The sequence below is a fragment of the Schistosoma haematobium genome, chromosome 1 (assembly GCF_000699445.3).
Source record: "Schistosoma haematobium chromosome 1, whole genome shotgun sequence".
In the NCBI taxonomy this organism is placed as follows: Eukaryota; Metazoa; Platyhelminthes; class Trematoda; order Strigeidida; family Schistosomatidae; genus Schistosoma; species Schistosoma haematobium.
This window is the reverse complement of record NC_067196.1, coordinates 85072814-85094130: the sequence shown is the minus strand read 5'-3', so window position 1 is coordinate 85094130 and position 21317 is coordinate 85072814. Positions and strand designations below refer to the sequence as shown.

At 32.1% G+C, this 21317-nt stretch overlaps 1 protein-coding gene across 1 annotated transcript in view; it reads right to left on the bottom strand.

Moving 5' to 3' along the window:
* MS3_00002328 (uncharacterized protein) overlaps nucleotides 1-19065 on the bottom strand; it is a gene marked incomplete at its 5' end in the record, with an annotated part of 36482 nt that extends 17417 nt beyond the window's left edge. Inside the window, 2 exons of the mRNA XM_012941791.2 lie at nucleotides 1511-1804; nucleotides 16228-19065. Of these exons, the coding sequence (XP_012797245.1) occupies nucleotides 1511-1804; nucleotides 16228-19065 (3132 nt within the window). The remainder of the gene's footprint in view (nucleotides 1-1510; nucleotides 1805-16227) is intronic.
* Between the last annotated feature and the right edge of the window lie 2252 nt (nucleotides 19066-21317).

Here is a 21317-nt window from a genome sequence, read left to right as displayed (position 1 = left end):
GATTAAACTAAGTGGTCTTTAAACAGAATGAGAAATGTTATTCACCCTTTAAGTTACCGAATACATCAGATATGTAGTATGGGATGCATTGACAAAGGATAAGTATTCCTCAGAAAAAACTCTGACGAAACATGGTTATTAAGACCGCTTTATAACTAAGAATATGAAAAGGAGTTGTTATGACAAGAAATCTGATTGTTCCGTTCCAAAGAAGAACCTTTATATAAGATTGGAATTTAAAGGTGACCGAACATTTGATGTAATCAAAAATCGTTTAATGACAGCGATAAAAGAACATTCTATGCAGCAAAACTGCGAATAACTTCCATTAGTAGGAACTTGTTTTTTGTATCCGTAATAGATAAGCTTCCCCGTCTGATCGCCTTTATATGCATCTACCAGTTCACTTGCTCTTGTAAATCATGGTATATTGACTGTAGACAGCTCTCGCTTTCAACTCGGATACGCGAATACAAAGGTGAGAGGCAAGCAGTTAGAAGTTCCATACTTGAACATCTAAACGACTGTAATCATTCTACGTATCCTCAGTTTGATTTTAAGGTTGTATATACGATTCGTCCACATCTATCCAGGTTTCTTAGTATCCAATTTCTGAAAATAGCCGAAGCGCTTATCATCCATGAGCTCAAGCTAGAATTATGCGTACAAAAGAAGCACATCCTATCATTATTATTACCTTGGTCTTAATTTATTACTATAACTGCATTTCGCCCTCTACTTATGCCTCATATTCTCATTATTTTTTTCATAAATGCTCATGATATCACATTATTTGTTTTTACTCTCCTATGACCTTTAATAACCTTTAATTATTGTTAGAAAAACATTTTAATCATCTTACTACATTCACATTATAATTCATTACTAACCTACTAAGTCTATTGTTATTACTCATGTTAAGTAATCTGGTATTGTAATCGTTCTATTACATCATCTTGGTTATTCCTTGTTCACATTTCTTCACGGAACTAGTACTTTAACAAAACATTTTCATATATATATATATATATATATATATATATATATATATATATATATATATATATATATATATATATATATATATATATACGATTGTACAGCTTGATAATAAATTCGTTGAAAAGAGATCCCTTTGCTGAACTTCTTTATTTTAATGCTTAACGCGAGATCGATAGGTCCTGGGTCACAATCTCGTGAGGTGAGATCGTGGTCGCCTACTTCTGAGGAGTCTCATACTAGGACGAAACGGCTGTCCAGTACTTCCAGGTTTTCCATGATGGTCTAGCTTCAAATGACTCATGATCTAAAGTATTGAAATTACTATAATATCCACAAAAAAAGCCCTTCTGATAATAAATGAGAATTATCTGTCATATATTTATCATATGAAGTTAAGGGGAAACATTTATGAAGATTGAAATACAAAACATTGAAATATCAAGTGATGTAATGTGTCTTACATAATTAAGTAATTTAAGGGATAATGAAAAGATCTTTTTAAACTTACAACGCATGTACGTTTATCGGCAAGTCTTCGATATCCATCTGGGCATATACATTCATATGATCCATAAGTATTAATGCATCCATAACTACAACCATGTTCAAAAATAGATTGATCACATTCATTTTTATCTTTTCCACAATATTCTCCTTCAAAATTTGATGTACATACACATTTTCCATCAAAACACTTTCCATTGTTTTGACATTCGAAATCACAAGAAGATTTTAATTCACAACTATGACCATCTGCTTGAAGTTCATATTCAGGATCACAACCACAATGATATGTACCATCCTGTATGTTTTTTTAAAAAAATACATACGGAAAATCAAATTAATAAAGCCTCAAAAAATATTATTAGCTCAATTACATCCATTTAGCCAGTATGTACTCAAACTAAACTTGGATTTACCTAAACACAGTTGTCAACAATCCTAATTGATAAAAATAAGTATTAGTGAACATCTACTTGAAAAAAAAGCTGAAACTTGGAGAACTACTACAACCATAATCAAGAAGGTATAAGTATTTATAAATAGTTGTCTAGGCAGGATACTCAACAACCATTGGCCGGATACCATCAGCAACAGCCTACTGTGGGAGAGGACAAACCACCCTCCAGCGGAAGAGGAAATTAGGAAAAGACGATGGAACTGGATAGGACATACATTATGCAAATCACCAAACTGCGTCACGAGGCAAGCCCTAACATGGAATCCTGAAGGGGAGCGGAAAATGGGAAGGTCAAACAACACATTACGTCGGGAAATAGAATCGGATATGGAAAGGATGTATAACAACTGGAAAGAGCTGGAAAGGATTGCCTGGGACAAGGTTGGATGGAGAGTGCTGGTGAGTGGCCTGTGCTCCTCCATGAGGAGTAACAGGCGTAAGTAAGTAAGTACTTAAAAAAAAGATCAGTTGCTTGAGTTTTTCTACTCAATGTGCATTTACAAATTTAACTACACCTGTGGAGATAGCTATATTAGTCGTGCTACCAGGTGATTTAAATAATGAATGAGTGAGCTTGGTTATGAAAAGGGTAAGACAATGATAATACCTAGCTCTATCACGGTACATCTAGTTAATAGTGAGCATATGGTAGATAAACCAAATCACTTCGAGTGGTATATCGAGTCATTTTGTCATTCCCAACAGATAGCAGAAGCTAAAGGGATACGAACCTTTAACCGTAGTTTATGTATCCAGAAGAAATAAGTGACATCCCTGTCTCTTCCTGAGTCAGATAAGTGTGGGATTTCTTGCAGACAAACAGAAGCTTAGAAGATTTTGATAAAAGAAAACAGTTCAACTATATGTCTGTATTATCTATGATAAATTACCCATTAAGTTAGAAACTTCTGTTATTAGTTGTTAATAGATTTCCAAAAAATAGGACCTACTAATATTATAATGGCAAATAGTTACTGTTTCTATGATTGAACCATTTTTTTAGGATGTATAAAAGTATAAATGAATTGATTGTACATGTAGAGTATTCCGTTGTATTAAGTGCAAATTTCACCACCCCGATGTAGCAGAATACAACAGTATATATATATTCAGTTTTGTGCCTGCATTGCAGCTTAAGTTAAACAATCAGTTTCATAATTTATTTTACCGCACTGTTTAGATTTTTCACACAAGCTTTTGACTGAAATACTTCTTATCATTTAGTTTACTGTCTGTTAAACTAATTAATATCAGTCATTGTCGTTATTGTCATTCAATTATCTCTTTCTTATTTATCTGTCAAAATCCTTAATTATCCTGAAATTGTGTTTTTGTATGAGTTTAGGGGCTGGTACTATGTCAGGCGTACATTGGACAGATCAATCAATTCATTATTCTTAGGAAATATTTTTACCCTGTCAGTTATTCGTTTATTAACAGTGACTGTTTTTAGATGATCTTATGTGTGCCAATTACTTAACCTAATCATTATGTGTCTGTAACTTAATTTTGTTCGACCATAAGTATCGATTCACGCTTGACTAAATAGAGTTGGCTTAGAAGCCTTCTCCACCGCGCGTCATTTCGCTTCCTTCTCTTCGCTTTGTTTCTCCGATCATTTGTCTGGATCAACGATTGTATGAAATACAAGTATACGAAATTCATTCTCGTATTTGACTTATTTAATTCCGTTATTCATTAACACGATCTAAGTCGATGATTATATACGAAAGCAGACAAAATGTATATTTCGATAACAATCAGCATATAGTCTAATTGGAGTCCGATATAGGGCCACTAAATGAGAAAAGTGACATTGTCTTGTGGAAAAAACTATAGTCAGTTGCGAATTACATAAATTTATCACAGGAAGAAATTGATAGATAGGTTTTTTTGTATTATAAAAGACCAACAGCGCTACGGTTGTCTGAAGATACATACTGAAAAAGAAACACTACCATAATTCATATTATCTATATAGAGTTTTAAAAATGAACATAGTTGTTTAACTCAAACGAGGAAATTAAAGGTATTGGCAATAATTGTAGAAATCTTTGTAGAACATAAGTAGTTTCTAAGGAAGCTCAAGTTCAAGAATTTCATTGTTTACCTTCATTTTCTATCAGTAAACTAGTTGATAAAGCGCATAATACATCCTCATTTTCAGAAGCGGGTTTTGTGGTGATTTTATCAGTTTAATAGTTGAATTCATGAGTCAATTAAAGCTAGACAACCATGGAAAACTTGGAAGCACTGGACGGTCGTTTCGTTCTACTATGATACTCTTCAATAGTGCCCATCCACGATCACATATTCATTTGATGAATTTTATCCTCAAATAATTTATAAAATAAATAACATGGAGTAAAGCAACTTCAAATTGTAGGTTAGAAACATTTAACATATTGAATATCACATACTTTCCAAGTGTTACATTTGTTTATTGGATAGTTAAAAAATAGTATTGTTAACAATGATATCGATGACAGTACAGTTTTTTTAATTGCATTACCATACTACATATCATGTTATTATTTAGAGAAAATTTGGGAATCATGTAGAGTTGGACAATGCTAGTGAGTCATGGAGATTGATGAAGTCTAGCCCTGTCGAGGGTGAGTTGACTATCAATAATAGCATTAAATGATCATTACACTTTATTACAACTGCAAAATATTACAACTGAGCGATGTGTTGATATCCTGCCTCCCATGATATCTAATAATTTTAGATTTAATCCTGTATGAGATAGTGGTTGAAATGTTAAATATTGCTAGTTAGTCAGTGCTTTAGGATTTTAAAAGATTCTTCAACTGATGTTAATCCTTGATAAAACTATTTTAATTGAATTTATTTTGAATACAGTCAACTATATACGAATCAGTCTTGACAGTATGTCTTGTTCAACTACAGTACACATTACAGATGTCTTCTATTATCAATGTAGTTTTTAGATGACGATAGATAGTCAGTCCATCACTGGTAATCGTCACTATATAAAATCATGTGTAAACAGGTAATTAAAACTTCACCAGTTATATCTTTTCGGATGTAATACAGCTTAGAGCATGACTAGTCATTTATATAACATTAATATAAGTTATCAGTATTCTATCTAAAACTGGTAAGACTAGTAGTGTCGGTTATTATGTTACGCCCATATACCTTATTCTAGCTTTTGGACAGCCCATTCTATCCATATGATCTACTTGGAGTCAGATCCACGGGCCACTAAAGCGGAGAGCCCCTTCAACAACATCGTTCGATCTAAATGACGATTAAATAACGGGCCTTCACAAAAGACTATAATTTATGGACGACCTTTTAGTGACTCTAGACTGATCTTGAAAGTGTCCATCTAATAACCAGGACCAAATAAAGGTTAGAAACCTGTGTAAGGAATTAGAATTATGATTTACAGTTGATGGTTAGGGTTACAAATTAGATTTAGGATTTTCACCATGAACTGATATCAGCTATAATGCCAAAACTCTATTTATCCGAATGAATGAGTGAATTTCGCGCCAAAATCCAAAACCTGTTATCTTATACATGATTGGTTTATCCATAAATTATAGTCTCGCCCTAAAACTTTTTTCTGAAATTCCTTTTATTTAAAATTAGTATTCCTTAATTGTGTTTAAGTAAGGAAATCTTAAGTAAAACCTTATTTAAGACTCAACAATTGTATAGTATCTTCCTCAAAGTGTTAATATCCAAATCAAAACTTGAATCTAGTCTCTTTTGTTATAACTGCTAAAACATTTTCCTGTATTTCACTGCTACTCACAATCTATCTGTTCAATAAAGTTTACATAAAATTACTATACAAAGCCAAAGTTAAAGTTTACTTAAACACATGAATAACAGGATAATTTAAATCCTTCCTTAAAATAGTATAAAAATCATACATATTCAACAAGTTAATAGCTTCCTGGATTCAATAAACAAATGGATAATATTCAGATGGGTTTTGTGGAGATTGCAGTAATTTCAATGGTTAAGATCATGAGTTAGTTGAAGCTAGACCAACATGGAAAACCTGGAAGCACTGGACGGCCGTTTCGTACTATTGAGGAGTCCCACAATAGGACGAAACTGCCGTCCAGTGCTTCCAGGTTTTCCATGGTGGTCTAGCTTCAACTAACTCATGACCTTAACCATTGAAATGGATAATACTTTAGAGTTTGTAGCAAACTATATCGTGATTAAGTTCCAATCTAACACTCAGATACACGTACATATAATATTTAAGGGGTACCGAATAGGATAAAATTAGAGTGCAAAATTATACTGTTTACCATCTAATCTATAATTTTTAATATTATTTCATGTTTTAAGCATGTACCAAGAAACATAATGGTTGTCCATTTTTTACAAATGTACACTTGTAATATAATACATGTAATAAATGTTTTTCTTCATCAGTTCTTATTCGTTAAGCAGAATACAGTTCAACTAGAATACCTTGTAAACTGAGAAATATAATTTAATGTTTGCTTTTTTGTTGTTTTTCAGTTTTTCATGCCAATATTCAATCAACATTTTCTCATTGGAAACAGTATAAATAAAGCTTATAACATAGAAAATAAATGGCTATGTAATTATAAGCAAAGATGGATAGTGGCTAGCAGTGAAATCCAGGACACGCGTTCCTTCTATTTAAAAATGGTTAGTCGGATATACCTGCATCTCATAGTTGATGTTCACTTCGGGACTCGAATCCAGTACCGTTTGCTTCAAATGCCATCGCGTTATCTACTTAACTACTGAGTCCTGATAGCCACCTGCTTGTGCAATGGGTTAAAATTTACATTGACTTAGTGTTGTTCGATTTCCAGAGTGAACATCAACTATGATATCCAGGTTACGAGTCCCAAATCAGACGAAACGTGCATCTTGGACTCCGTTGTTAGCCATTATCCATCTTTACTTATAAAACTTGTGATTTAAGGCAATATCAAGGCAGTGTGTACAGTATACCAACAAGAGACTGATCAACTACAGTCCTAGATAACAATGAAAAGATACAAGTAAAACAACACTAAGTGAATTTAAGGCTAAGAAACTATTCGTAAATTAAGAGAAAATTAATGAAAATTTTCATCGTGATAATTTCATTTGATTTTTATAGTTGAGTTCATCAATCAACTAATGCTAGACCACCATGGATAACTTGGTGACGATATTCTACAATCATTTTTTTAAAAATTACTTAATACATGTGTAATAGCTGTAGGTAGTTAGTTGAATATCTTGAAAAACTTAAATTTTAATGAAATTTGTTTTTCAACCATACTAACTTGATTTAAATCTTCACTCTATCCATAATGATACATATGTATACATCTAATTAATATCAATGATATTAGTTAGGTCGATTTTCATGATAATTCTGTCTTGAAAATATCATAGATTGTGAGTAGAATGTTGATAATTGGCTTTCTTCAAGATGATAAAAGAAAGTACATGTATGAAATAAAGCAATCGTTTGTTAGCAACAGATTATTAAAATTTCAATAATGCAAGGAGAAGACGAAGGTTATTAGAATTATGTAATATATTTACACAATAGTGAGAAGCAGTGATCAGTGGAGTTCAACCGGGTCTGTTGTGAGATAGTAACTCACTGAAGACAATGGTAAATGTGTTGCTCAATTTTGTGGATTGGTTGAAGTTAGACATTAACAACGTTGGATGTCAGCTCAGTGGCTCGCGAGCGAAATCGATAGGTCCTGGGTTCGAATTTTGCGAGGTGGGATCGTAAATGCGCACTGCTGAGGAGCCCACAATAAGACGAAACGGTTATACAGTGCTTCTGGATTTTCCATGGTTGTCTAGCTTCAATTGACTCATGATCTCAACTATTGAAATTACTATAATATCCACAAAAACCCCTTTTGATATTAATACATTTCGAACAATTTGATCACACACATATACTTGTTAAGACATTTTTATATGAAAAATAAAAGGTGAACTAGTAAACAAAAACAATGTGATAACCACACTGGATAATAAATCAGCATTACCAAGGTAGGTTAAGGTTAAGAGAACCAATTGTTTTTAAACACATAAAGAGGATTTCAGTTTCCTTATAACCAAGACTTCAATAAACCTTAGTATACTCTCTTGAAAGCTTTTGTACACTACTACAAATACTGACTTGATATCAACCTTATAATCAGTCTTAACAGACAGTTTCCAATTATAGTAAAATCAAGATAATACTCTAATTAGTCGCATTTCATAATATCAATTGAACGATTCAAGTAACTAATCATAATGCTTGTTAATTTTACATAAGATTTCTGTTTCTCAGTACAATCCGTTTCATAAACGCCAATTATCAACCGACGTAAATTCAAACAACAACAACAACAAGAAAATAAAAACACAACATTATTTACTACTATAATTCAATTCAATATGTCAGACATAGTTTATGATATAGAAAACTAAAGAAACCCTATTCTCTATATAATACTGACAGATTTACCTAAACAACTGACATTATTTATACTGTGAATCATATCAAGGGATTAGTAAACTTATTCTCTTGTTAGTCCATACTAATTAACTCTGTTTTTTTCCACCAAATTCTATTTGGTGTTTCATAGGCTACATAAAAAAAACGTTTTTAAAGAAAACCATGATAAATGTTAACAGTAATTTGAATAAACTAAATATAGGAAGTTAATTCCCTTCTTTTTCATTTTAGTTTAAGCATATCGATATAGAGATATTCTTATTGATTGTAATTAGAATTTCTTAAAATCAGGCAAAATAATCATCACTCTTTGACAGGTTTCAGTATGGTTCACTTTCACCTATTTGCTTCTTTGTATATATATATATATATATATATATATATATATATATATATATATATATATATATATATATATCCAAAAATTAGCAGACTAAGATTTTTAAGTATATTGATATACTTAATTTATCTATTAAGTCAATCTAAGTTGGACAACTGCTGAAAACCTGAAACCACTGGATGTCCGTTTCGTCCTGGTATGTGACTCCTCACTAGTGAGCATCCATGATCCCACTACCGCAAATCGAACTTAAGACCTTCGATTTCGTAAGCAAACACAGGATCGCCGATGTAAACGACTGGCTAATCATAAACTAGGACCAAATAGTTGTCCATTACCATCAGGCTTTTAATGGTTGTCCAACTTAGATTGCTTCGTAATCTCAATTAAAATCAACGGTTTATGCAGCCTTATGTTATAGAAATCAGTCTAGAAAATCCTCATCATATTGAACAATACATATAAATGTGAACACAGAAGAGTTAAAAGTACATGAATTCAATGAATTCAACAAAAAAACTAGATGTAGCTGATCTTGTTGAAAGGAATTTGCAATAAAAATCAATTGTTGATGAACATTTATTGCTCTTTTTTCATCAGAACAGGAACATCTTTTGCTTAAATATGTCATAATACTATTATCATATTCCTACAGTTTGGTTAAATAATTTACGGCAACACTTTCATGAACTGACTTCACATGAAGAATGCCAATAGAAATTACTGAAATGATGAAATTGATTGAAAGTATGAGTTATGTAAAATGAGTGTTATAAATTTTAACCCATATATACGATCAAAATAGTTCAAAGTTAGATTGAAAAAGATCTATACTTAAAGATTACTTCAGAGTTAATTGTTTTACTTTCATTTTGTATTGGTTGTTTGAATCTTCCCATTGATGTTTAGGGCTGAAATTAATCAGTTTCTTAATGGCATATGTGCATACTGTGCATATTGCCCTAGTTCATAAGCATTATAAGTAAAGATGGATAGTGGCTAGCCGTGGAATCCATTTTGACGCACGTTTCGTCCTATTTGGGACTCATCAGCTGGATGTACCTGCATCTCAGATTTGATTTTCCTTCTGGAACTTGAACCCAGCACCTTCCATCTTTGTTTATAAACTTGTGACTTAAGGCGATATCGAGGCAATACGCACAGGATGCACATATGCCAACAAGAGACTGATCATTTGCAGTCCTAAACAACAATAGGAAGATACAAGTAAACAACATCAATGTGAATTTAAACTTCACCCCATTGTACAAGCGAGTGTCTATCAGGATTCAGTAGCTAGGTGGATAATGCAATGGTGTTTGAAGTGAACAGTACTGGATTGGAGTCCCAGAGTGAACATCAAATCTGAGACGCAGGTATATTCAGCCGATAAGTCCCAAATAGGACGAAACGTGCATCAAACTGGATTCCACTGTTAGTCACTATCCATCTTTGCTTATAATTTCTTTACTGTTTTTAATTTATTATGACAATTGTTATCAAATAATATATCAATCAAGTGTTAACTGAAGTTGGTTCAATAGTTTCTATCACCTATTTTCCAACTGTATAAATATAATAATTAAACTACTTATTATAAATTTCTTTAGAATGAATAATTATGATTGTTAACTATATGTACTCAGGTGTTATATTAAAAGTCTTACAGATTATTATGATACTGGTTGTTGGAATAGTCATAAAGAAACATTGCAATTTATGGTAAAAAAACGAGAGACGAATACAATGAAATTGATTCACCTTAGATAAGATGAATTAACAATGGTTAATGCATAGAAACTGACAGAAGCTTTTAATTAATGTAAATGTATTTTTCAAAGTAAAACTACAACTTGAATGTATGTTAGATAGAAATGTGTTTCATTATTGTATAATAATATGGTGTAACCAAACCAACGGTATAAAATAAAACTAATACTATTGTTACCATTATGATTATTATAAATATTAGTAGTATCTTTCTTCTACATGAATTTATTTACCATAAGAATAAGTAATAATATTAACCAGGTTTTCCATGGTGGTCTAGCTTCAACTGACTCATGATCTCAACTATTAAAATTACTAAAACCTCTACAAAAACCTCGTCTGATATTAATTATCATGTGCTCACTAGGGATTCAAGAGATGTTTCCTGGAGTTCTAGTGACCAGTGCAGTTCAACCGGATCTGTTGTGAGATAGTAACTGACTGAAGACAATTGTGGATGTGTTGCTCAATTTGTTGGATTGGTTGAAATTAGACATTAACACCATTGAATACCGACTCAGTGGTTCATAGGTTAAGCGTTCGCTTGCGAGATCTTAAGCTCGAATCCCGCACTGATAAGTAGTCCCATACTATGATGAAACGGCTGTCCAGTGTTTCCCGGTTTTCCATGGTGGTCTAGCTTCAACTGACTTATCAATTCAATTATTTAAAATATGAATAAATTATCATTTAAAAAGGAACGAAAATGAAAATCACAACTATTTTATCTACTTTTATTTCGTAAGTATTTGTACCTCCGTATTCATTTATTATAGAGTGTAACTGATCATATATGTATAGTAATTGGATTTTCTTGATATTCCAAGATATTCAATAGTATTCCAGTAAACGTGGATAATGGTTAGCAATGCTATCCAGGACATGAGTTTCGTCATATTTGAAACTTATCAGTCGAGCATATCAGTGTTATGAATCTGATGTAAAGGATGCTAAGTTCAAGACTCAATATAACACATCAACACTGTAATATAGATTCATTCCGCTGATCAATCCCAAAAATATAACAAAACACACGTCTTGAATTGCACTATTAGCAACTATCCAAAACATGACAAAAATATTTAGTTTACATATATGTTTGTACTTTTCATGTAAGTTCATTGAACTTTTCTTTCTTTCTTTCTTCACTTTTTTTTCGTTTATTCCCTTTAAATTACATTAATGTCAAACAACTTTTTTTTTACCTCAAAGCAGTTATATCATATTATATCACTGAATGATATTAATACAGTCAATCAGTGATTGCATACAACATTATTTAATGCCTATAAACGAGGAATAGAATTCTGCAAACTTTAGAAAAATGTATAAACATGTTCTGTAAGTACACTTATAACCATATCATATATGTTTTTTTTTTCAAATAAATAAATTACCAAAAACTAAATATTTAAATGTTTGACCTTAATATATATTGTTTATCATTGTATGTAATGATGGATAGTGACTAACGGTTGAATCCAGGAATCCATGTTTCGTCAGCTGGATGTACCTGCACTTCAGAGTTGATGTTCACTCTGGGAATCGAACAGTATGCACATATGCCAATAAAAGACTGATCAATTACACTTGTAAACATCAATGGGAAGATTCAAACAAACAATACTAAGTGAATTTAATGTTTATCATGTTTGCAAACTTATTATCAAATCATATAATTACTATTATATAATTTCATTTCTATAGTTTAAAGTGCAATAACTTAATGTTACATAACAGATAGTGACTGTAATTAGTTAGTTGTTTCTTAATATAACATTAGGTTCATAATCGATTCGATAAAGTAATAAGAAGTCGAAGATTATCTGGACTATGTAATACATTAGCCGAATACATTTCGAACAATCTGATCACATATTATATACTTGTTAAGAACATTTATATATAAAAATAAAAGGCCAACTAGACTAGAAATGAATGGTAAGAGAAGACAAGGATAATAAACAAATGCTGGCTCAGTGGTCTAGTGATTAGTTGTTCGCGCGGGAAACTGATAGGTCCTGGGTTCGAATCTCGCGAGGTAGGATCGTAGATGCGCACTGCTTAGGGGTCCAATAATAGGACGAAACGGCCATCCAGTGCTTTCAACTTTCCATGATGATTTAGCTTCCATTGACTCATGATTTCAACCAATAAAAGTACTACAATATCCACAAAAACCCTTCTCTGATAATAAAGAAACAATTTGAAACCTCATCACTCTGGATAATAATCAATTCTTTTACTGTACATTTTAATTTTATTCATATTTCATATTTTAGACAGTTAATGAGAAGTTAACAAAAATAATCGTCATGTTACTTTATTCAAATCATTGTTGTTTCTCTATGAAAGATAATATAAGTTAATATTGATTACTTAACACCTACTTCTAAAATGTGAAGTAATATGGACAGTTAGTAGGAGACTGATCAATTTCAGTGCTAAACTTCAATGAGAAGATACAAGTTAACAACACTAAGTGAATTTAAGCTTCACACCATTGTACAAGCAAGTGGATATCCGGACTCAGTAGCTAAGTGGCGTTTGACGTGAACGGTACTGGATTCGAGTCCCAGAGTGAACATCAATTCTGAAATGCGGGTACATCCAGCTAACGAGTTCCAAAAAGTAAAAAACGCCCATCCTTGATTCCACTGCTAGCTAATATCCGTCTTTGTTCACAATGCTTGTGAATTAAGGCAATATCAAGGCAGTGTCCACAGTATGCACATATACCAATAAAAGACTGATCAATTGCAGACCTAAGTATCAATGGGAAGATTCAAGTAAACAATGTCAAATAAAGTTAGTAAGTTTTGTTTTATCAGAAAAAATTATTTACTCCATTCATATATTCTTCTTGTATAGCCTATAGATTAGAATCCATCCAGTGAAAAAAAATGTACAAAACGTCTACAATAACCTATCTAGCATATATGCTATAACATGAACATCTTGTAAGAGCTGACCTTAATAAAAACTTATACTTTTGAAAGCATTGTCAATCCATTGCTGTATAGCTTTTTTGATTTTATTAGAAAATTTTTTATCCTATTCTATATAATTTTATTCATTTACTTTAATTATTCATGTATTGTATATGTAATGTACACTACTCATTGAGATAGATATAAGTAGCATGTAGTAGCAATTGGAAATGGAATACTTACCAGAAGAATATTGAAATGAAGGGAACAGGAAGGAAAAGAAAGAGAGAGAGAGAGCAATCAGATTAACAACGGGATTGGGAGAACGAAGAAGTGTGTAGAGGACAACCCAAGGAAGATATATAAATTATGTATTCAATATATGATTTTCATATTTTACAAAAACACTGTGTAATTCTGCATAAAACAATGAACTGGTTTTCCCCACCAACTCTTTGTTCATTATATATAATGACATCTCAGAACATCAAGAGGATCTTCATAAAATATCCTGTGCTGAAAGTTTTATATTGCACTAAAGATATAATACTGAATAAAGTTTTTATTATTGTGTGCAAGAAACCTCCATAAAAGTTTGAAAGTTTACAGATTTAATTTTTGGATAAACTTGTATTTATGCCAAGAATACAAGCCGATCTAACTCAGAAAATCATTGAAATCCTGAAAACACGGAACACACATTTCACCTTAGTATAGGATCCCTCAGTAATGCTCACCACGACTCCTCATCCTGTGGTTGAGTCCAATACCTTCAGTCTTACGCGAAAAAGTTTAATCTCTGAACCACTAAACCGCTATGTAACGATATACAAGTCAAACTTCAACCAAACCACGATATTGAGCAACCATATTACTTCATATCGTATTCTTACAACCATAAAAATAGCAAAAGAACATTGACGTTTTTGGTTTTGTATCACGGATTGGTAACAAATGGAAATCCATGGACATTGAGTAGCTGTTTCGTCTTAGTATGGTGCTCTTCAGAAGCAACTATCCACGATCCTATCAGGAATTAAGCCTAGTATCATCAAGCCTTGCTGCGATTAGTTGACCTTCAGGTCATTGAATTGACATCTAGTGGTTTGTACTTGTATCTTCAGTTAATTACTGATATTATGAAACCATTATCCATATCCTCTATGAGACAAATTTTATCTATGAAAATTGGTAATGGTCATGATTTATTGCAAACAAATTGAATTTAAACACACAAACCACTGAATGTCAACACACAGATTTGAATGGTAAGCACTCGTTCATCAGGCGAAACGTTGAACGATTGTCTAATTAAAGTGTATCTGTTATATTAAACTACAAAATTTAACAATTCCTACAATGTATATGTATAGTGTACGTTATTATTTATTTAGACATAATCAAACCTACTGCACTATGTAACAAAATCGATTATCGTTATGTGAAACCCTCTTGAAAATTAATATAAACAAAGTGGGTAACATGTAATCGTTTGACAAATTTATTTAATTATTTAACTAGAAGTCCCATATTAAGATGAAATGGCCATCTAGTGTATTCGAGTTTTACATAGTTGTCTAGCTTAGATCAACTCATGAATTCACCTATGAAAATATTGTAATCAATGCTTATTCTCAATAAAATAAATTCTTTTCATAGAATAAGAACATTTTCTAGAAATAAAACGTTGAGACTATAATTTATGGATAAACTAATCACGTATAAGATAACAGGTTTTGGATTTTGGCGCGAAATTCACTCATTCATTCGGATAAATAGAGTTTTGGCATTATAGCTGATATCAGTTCATGGTGAAAATCCTAAATCTAATTTGTAACCCTAACCATCAACTGTAAATCATAATTCTAATTCCTCACACAGGTTTCTAACCTTTATTTAGTCCTGGTTATTAGATGGACACTTTCAAGTTCAGTCTAGAGTCACTCAAAGGTCGTCCATAAATTATAGTTTCACCAAATAACTTGTTAGGAAGAAGTGAATTCACTTTATTTCATGTATTTTAAGTCATTTTAAATAGTTTATTAAGGGTAATTACTTTTCTTAATGTAGCTTCCTGCACATTAATTAAGTAGTAGAATAAAATGAAATGGTTTAATGAAATGATTTATCTCCTGATTAACCTACTGTTCTATCCATTGCTTACTATTACAGTCTAATCAACACTTAAAATATTGAAAGGTACGTTTTAGCATGGAATGATATCAAAAGCTATGGATTTGATGTGAATAGTAAGTATAGAAAATTGTTATCATTATAGGTAAAATCAATTGATATAGGCTATCCTATTAACCTGAGGACTTAACGGTTCTAAGTTTGACCCTATATAATCATAGCTTGCCTGTGAACACTCGTAATAAGTCCCAATTCAGGTTCCCGTTTTAGATGTTATTCAATATTACATCATCTATTTGCATGAAATTTTACAGGATTTAGTACCAATTCAGTGATATAAAAGTTAAATGATGACCATCAAATCTGAAAATCTTTAGCTCGACTTCTCATGGGATCGTAGTTGTACGCCGTTTAAAAGACTAATAATAAGGCACAACATCTATTCTGCTCATTCATATTTGCAGCGGTTACATAACCAAAATCAGTGATTGATGTAAACGTTTTATACAACAATCATTACCTTATAAATTAGTTTTGTAATATTCTATTTCTATACAATATCACAAATGTTGTCTGTTATTAAATAATGTAGACAACTTACATCTTTGGGAAAACATTTTTGATCACATAACTTAAGTACTGAGCAAATATCTTTTATTTTCTCACAATATATTCCTTCATAGCCAGGTTGACATACACATTCTCCAGTTGGTTTACAAGTTGCACCATTTTGGCAGTATTCAGGACACTTCGTTTCATGTTTAAACTGTTTTTTACACGTTCGACCATCAGATTGTAATTCATAATCGGGATCACAAAAACATTGATATGATCCTAATGTATTGATGCAATGATGTTCACAAAAATGTTTTTGACCATTTTCATTCAAGCATTCGTTTACATCGTTTTGACAGTTTGTTCCGTAAAATCCTTCTAAGCAAGTACATAAAGTTTGATCTGTGTCATTTGAAAACACAGTTCGACAGCTTCCATATATACAGTCTATACCATCTTTACATATACGCTGACATCGTCTAGGATTATTTGGACTTGGTTCAAAACCTTCATTACATTTACATATATACTTCCCATCACCTAAATCCTCACAAATTTGGTCACATGGTTTAATTGCACATGAATCTACTGTTTGCTTACAATTAAGTCCAAAATGTCCAAACTTGCATTCACAGTCACATTCTCCATCTATTAAACTGCAATGAGAAGGACAAGAAATAGGTTCACATTTTGATGAATTTACAGTGGATAATTTGTAGCCTGAATGACAAGAACACTTAAAAGACCCAAGAGTATTGATACATTCTTGTTGACAATTATGTTTTCCTTCGGCGCATTCATCTACATCTGTCTCACAAGATAACCCCCGAAAACCTGGATTACACAGGCATTTTCCATCAGATGTACACTCACCTTGTCCATGAACACATTCAGGACTACATTTATTTGGAAGACAGTGACCTTTGTGATCCTGATGATACCCTTTATCACACGTACAATAATATGACCCATACGTATTAACGCAGCCTTGAACACAAGGCTTAGGTTTCAACTCGCATTCATTTATGTCTTCAGAACAGTCAAGACCTGTAAATCCACGACGACATAAACATTTCCCAGTGGCATCACACTTTCCCTTATTAGACATGCATCTCTCTGAACATTTAGATTTACAATTCAAACCGTCACCACTTTGTGATTCATACCCCTCATAGCATTCACAGCTAAAAGAACCGTATGTATTAACACATCTTTGAGAGCAGTTATGTGTCCCTGTCTTACACTCATCCATATCTTCACTGCAATCTGGTCCGGTAAATCCCAGTCGGCAGGTGCATATTCCATCATCAGAACAAAATCCTTGATTAATAGTACATCTAGGATTGCACGTAACTTGATGGCAAGATTTTCTATCAGTCAAGTTAAGTTTGTACCCTGAGTGACATTCACATAGGTAGGATCCAGGAGTATTAATGCATACTTGTTCACAGTTATGTGTTCCTAATTTACATTCATCAATGTCTAAATTGCACCACTCTCCTGTATAACCTGGTAAACAGTGACATTTGCCTGTCGTGTCACAATTTCCATTTCCTAAGTGGCATTTTGTCAAACACTCTGATGGTTTACATCTTTTTGGGTTGTCTTGTACAACGACATAACCGTTTTCGCACTCGCACCGAAACGAGCCATAAGTATTAACACATCTTTGTTCACATCCACTCCTACCACTTAGACATTCGTCAACATCATACTCACAGTTAGGTCCTGTTAAACCTGATGGACATTTATCTTCCAATTCACATGATTGTCCCTTAAAACCAGGGTAACAAAAGCACTTCCCAGTTTTCGGATCACAACGACCTCTTCCATTACATCCTAAAGGGCATTTGAATATATCTAGATCGACCGAAACACAGGATGAATCGTTATTTTGTAATGCCCAGGGGTTGCATACGCATAATACATCTGAAGGTTTAGAACCGTTTCTAACACAGCCAAAACTGCATTGCAGATTTAACATTTGCTTACAAACTGTTGAATTCATTACATTACACTGTACACCATAGTTTGCTTGTGTACATGATGGATCGTTCTGATAACATGGTGTAGAGCCCAAGCATGGAGGATTTTGTGTACAAGTTGATCGACCATCTGAATAATAATCACATTGAGCAGGAATACAAAACGGTGGTATGCATTCATCGAATTGTCTTGCACTTTGTGACCATAAATAAGTAGATATTTCAGCTCCTTGTTGTGTACTAAATGAATTTGGTGCATAACCCCAATATTGTTCTTTCGCATTCCAAACACGATCGTTAGGATGGGATAAAGTCATAACACTTTCAAAATAATTTTCAGGCTTTGTATTACCATATTCAATCGGACTACCTGATGAATAAATGCTTACATAATCATTCACTTCACGATCTGATGATGTATGATTTCTTCTCCTATAATCAATATTTCTATTAAGATAATTATTAGACAGAAAATTTTTCTTCCACCATTCTTGTGAATATTTTCTTACTGAAGGATTAACATATTCTATATTTCTTGAATATGGTACCCAACGTCTTTGAAATCGATATGTATTAGATTGTTGTAAATGAGGATTTCGATAAATAGGTGAATTTCTATAAGGTGAACGTTGATTATTACTATATGGAAATTGTGTCTGGTCATTATTCACATGTACATTATAAGATGGTAATATATTTCGATGATGACGTTGATTATTATAATAATAATTTCTTATAAAATGATTATTTTTATTATTTTCTTGATTATATGGATTGACATGTTCATTCCAATTAGAATTCAATTTATTACAATTAATGAATGATAAATGTAAATGTATTATGAATAATATTGAAAATATTGTATAATAAGAATAAAATAATTTTATATCAAATTTCATATAAATTAAATTCATTTTGTTTAGAATAATTGAAATGAAATCGTTTGTATTTTTATTTTATAGATACACATTATCTATTGATGAATATAATGAATAATTTAGCCGCCAAAAAAATTTTTTAAACAAAAATACAAACTATAAATTAACCAATCAAATGTATCCTTGCAATTGACCAATCATATTTCAAGAATCAGAAATAAATAGAAAAATTAATTTCTATTTTATAGATTCCTCGATCTTTTAATCATAAATCCAGATGATTGTAAATAAATGATGTATGTAAATTCAATGGTTAAGATCATGAGTCAGTTGAAGCTAGACCACCATGGAAAACCTGGAAGCACTGGATGGCCATTTCGTCCTATTGTGGGACTGCTCAATAGGACTAAACGGCCGTCCAGTGCTTCCAGGTTTTTCATAATGGTCTAGCTTCAACTGACTCATGATCTTAACGATTGAAATTACTACAATCTCCACAAAACCCATCTGATGTATGTAAATCTAAAATAAAATAAGAAATTTCTGTGAGACTATAATGTATGGACAACCTTTGAAAGATATCAAAGTGACCTTGAGAGTGTCCACCTAGTTAATAGGGCTAAATGAAGATTAGAAAGCAATTTGAAGAATAAAGATGATGATTTACAGTTGATGTAAAGATTGAGGATTTAGATTTATGGTTTTCATCATGAACTGAGATCAGCTTAAATCTTAAGACGCTATTTGGACGAATGGATGAATGAATTTCGCGCCAAAATCAGAGACCTGTTATCTTATACGTGATTGGTTCGTCCATAAATTATAGTCTTACCGAAATTTAGATAAATAAATTAATCTATAGACTGTTTTTATTTAGTAAGTTTGTAAATAGATGATTTTGTGTGATAGATAATTAACTACTGACAATCAGATTTAAATAGTCTAATAAATTATAATCACTGATAGTGTTAATATGAATTATAGTTGCAATTTTTGAATGACTAACCTGTTATAACTTGTGGGCCTTGTGCCCTATTAATATCTGACGTAATGATATCACCAAATAGAGAACAACGAATTACCAACCGGACCAATGACACATAAAACCCGTACGAGCATTCTAGAGTCTTTATCGGTCCTATCTTCCTTCCTAGACCTGCCTGTTAAGTTTAGAACACCAATCTCAGTCTATGCGATATCAATCACGTATTTCAAACATACTGGTTTTATATACAAACTTAAAAAGACTACATCGTACCATAAAATAGAAAATAACATTTGTGCAAGATCTAGCCAAATGTGTCTGTGAACGCAGGAGACTGTAATTAATTGACTGGGCATAACTTAAGAACGGTAAATCGTATAATAATAGTCGATGGGTCAAAATAAAGCTTATAATGAGAGAAACATCAGTATACATATGTTAGTTTCTTTACGGCTATACAATAAAGATAAATGTATAGTATTAGTCCAGAAATAGATCCCAACAGTTACCACTCATTATTCTCGTCGGGATAATCTTACTTAATCTTATTACGTATTTTTAATTAAATAAAAATAGACTAATAAAACATAGGACACTACCAGCAGGACAGCAAATTTTATATACGACCTGTTGATATCCGATGATATTCAAAGGTGGTTGAATATCTAATAAACGTAAGAGTTGAAATACTAACCACTTTTCCATTCGTTATGATATCCGTTATTACAATAACGAAGTGTCACTATTAAATAAACTTTAGTATAGAATACTTTCTCGGATTCTAACTAGACTATTGGGAAACACATAAAACTGACAAATCAAACAAGAAATTTGCACAGAAATTATGTCACCAGATAAAAAAATCACTGTAAACAAAATGGTTTTTAAGCTTTAGATAATGAAGTGTTCCGGGTGATAATAATGTCTTGAAACACAGTCAACGGTAAGATCCGATACTGAAACAACTGGGTAAGAGAATAGAGATTTATGAAATGAGTTCGACCAGTTATTAAAATTAAGCTGAGCATTGTTGTTATTCCCGCGTCGCTTAGTACTTATAATTAACAATGAGGAACTACGACAAGTAAGCGTATCAAGACTGATACAATTGAACACATATTAACCCCAAGGCACAGTGACGACTCTAGTCAAAAATACACTTATTTATATACTTATTTTTACACACAATTGATTATTAATTAATAAAATATCAGTTTTGAATTCATCTGTTTGTTGATTATTTTGAAATATTTTGCAACTTCGACATTATGCCCACTGCTGAGCAAGT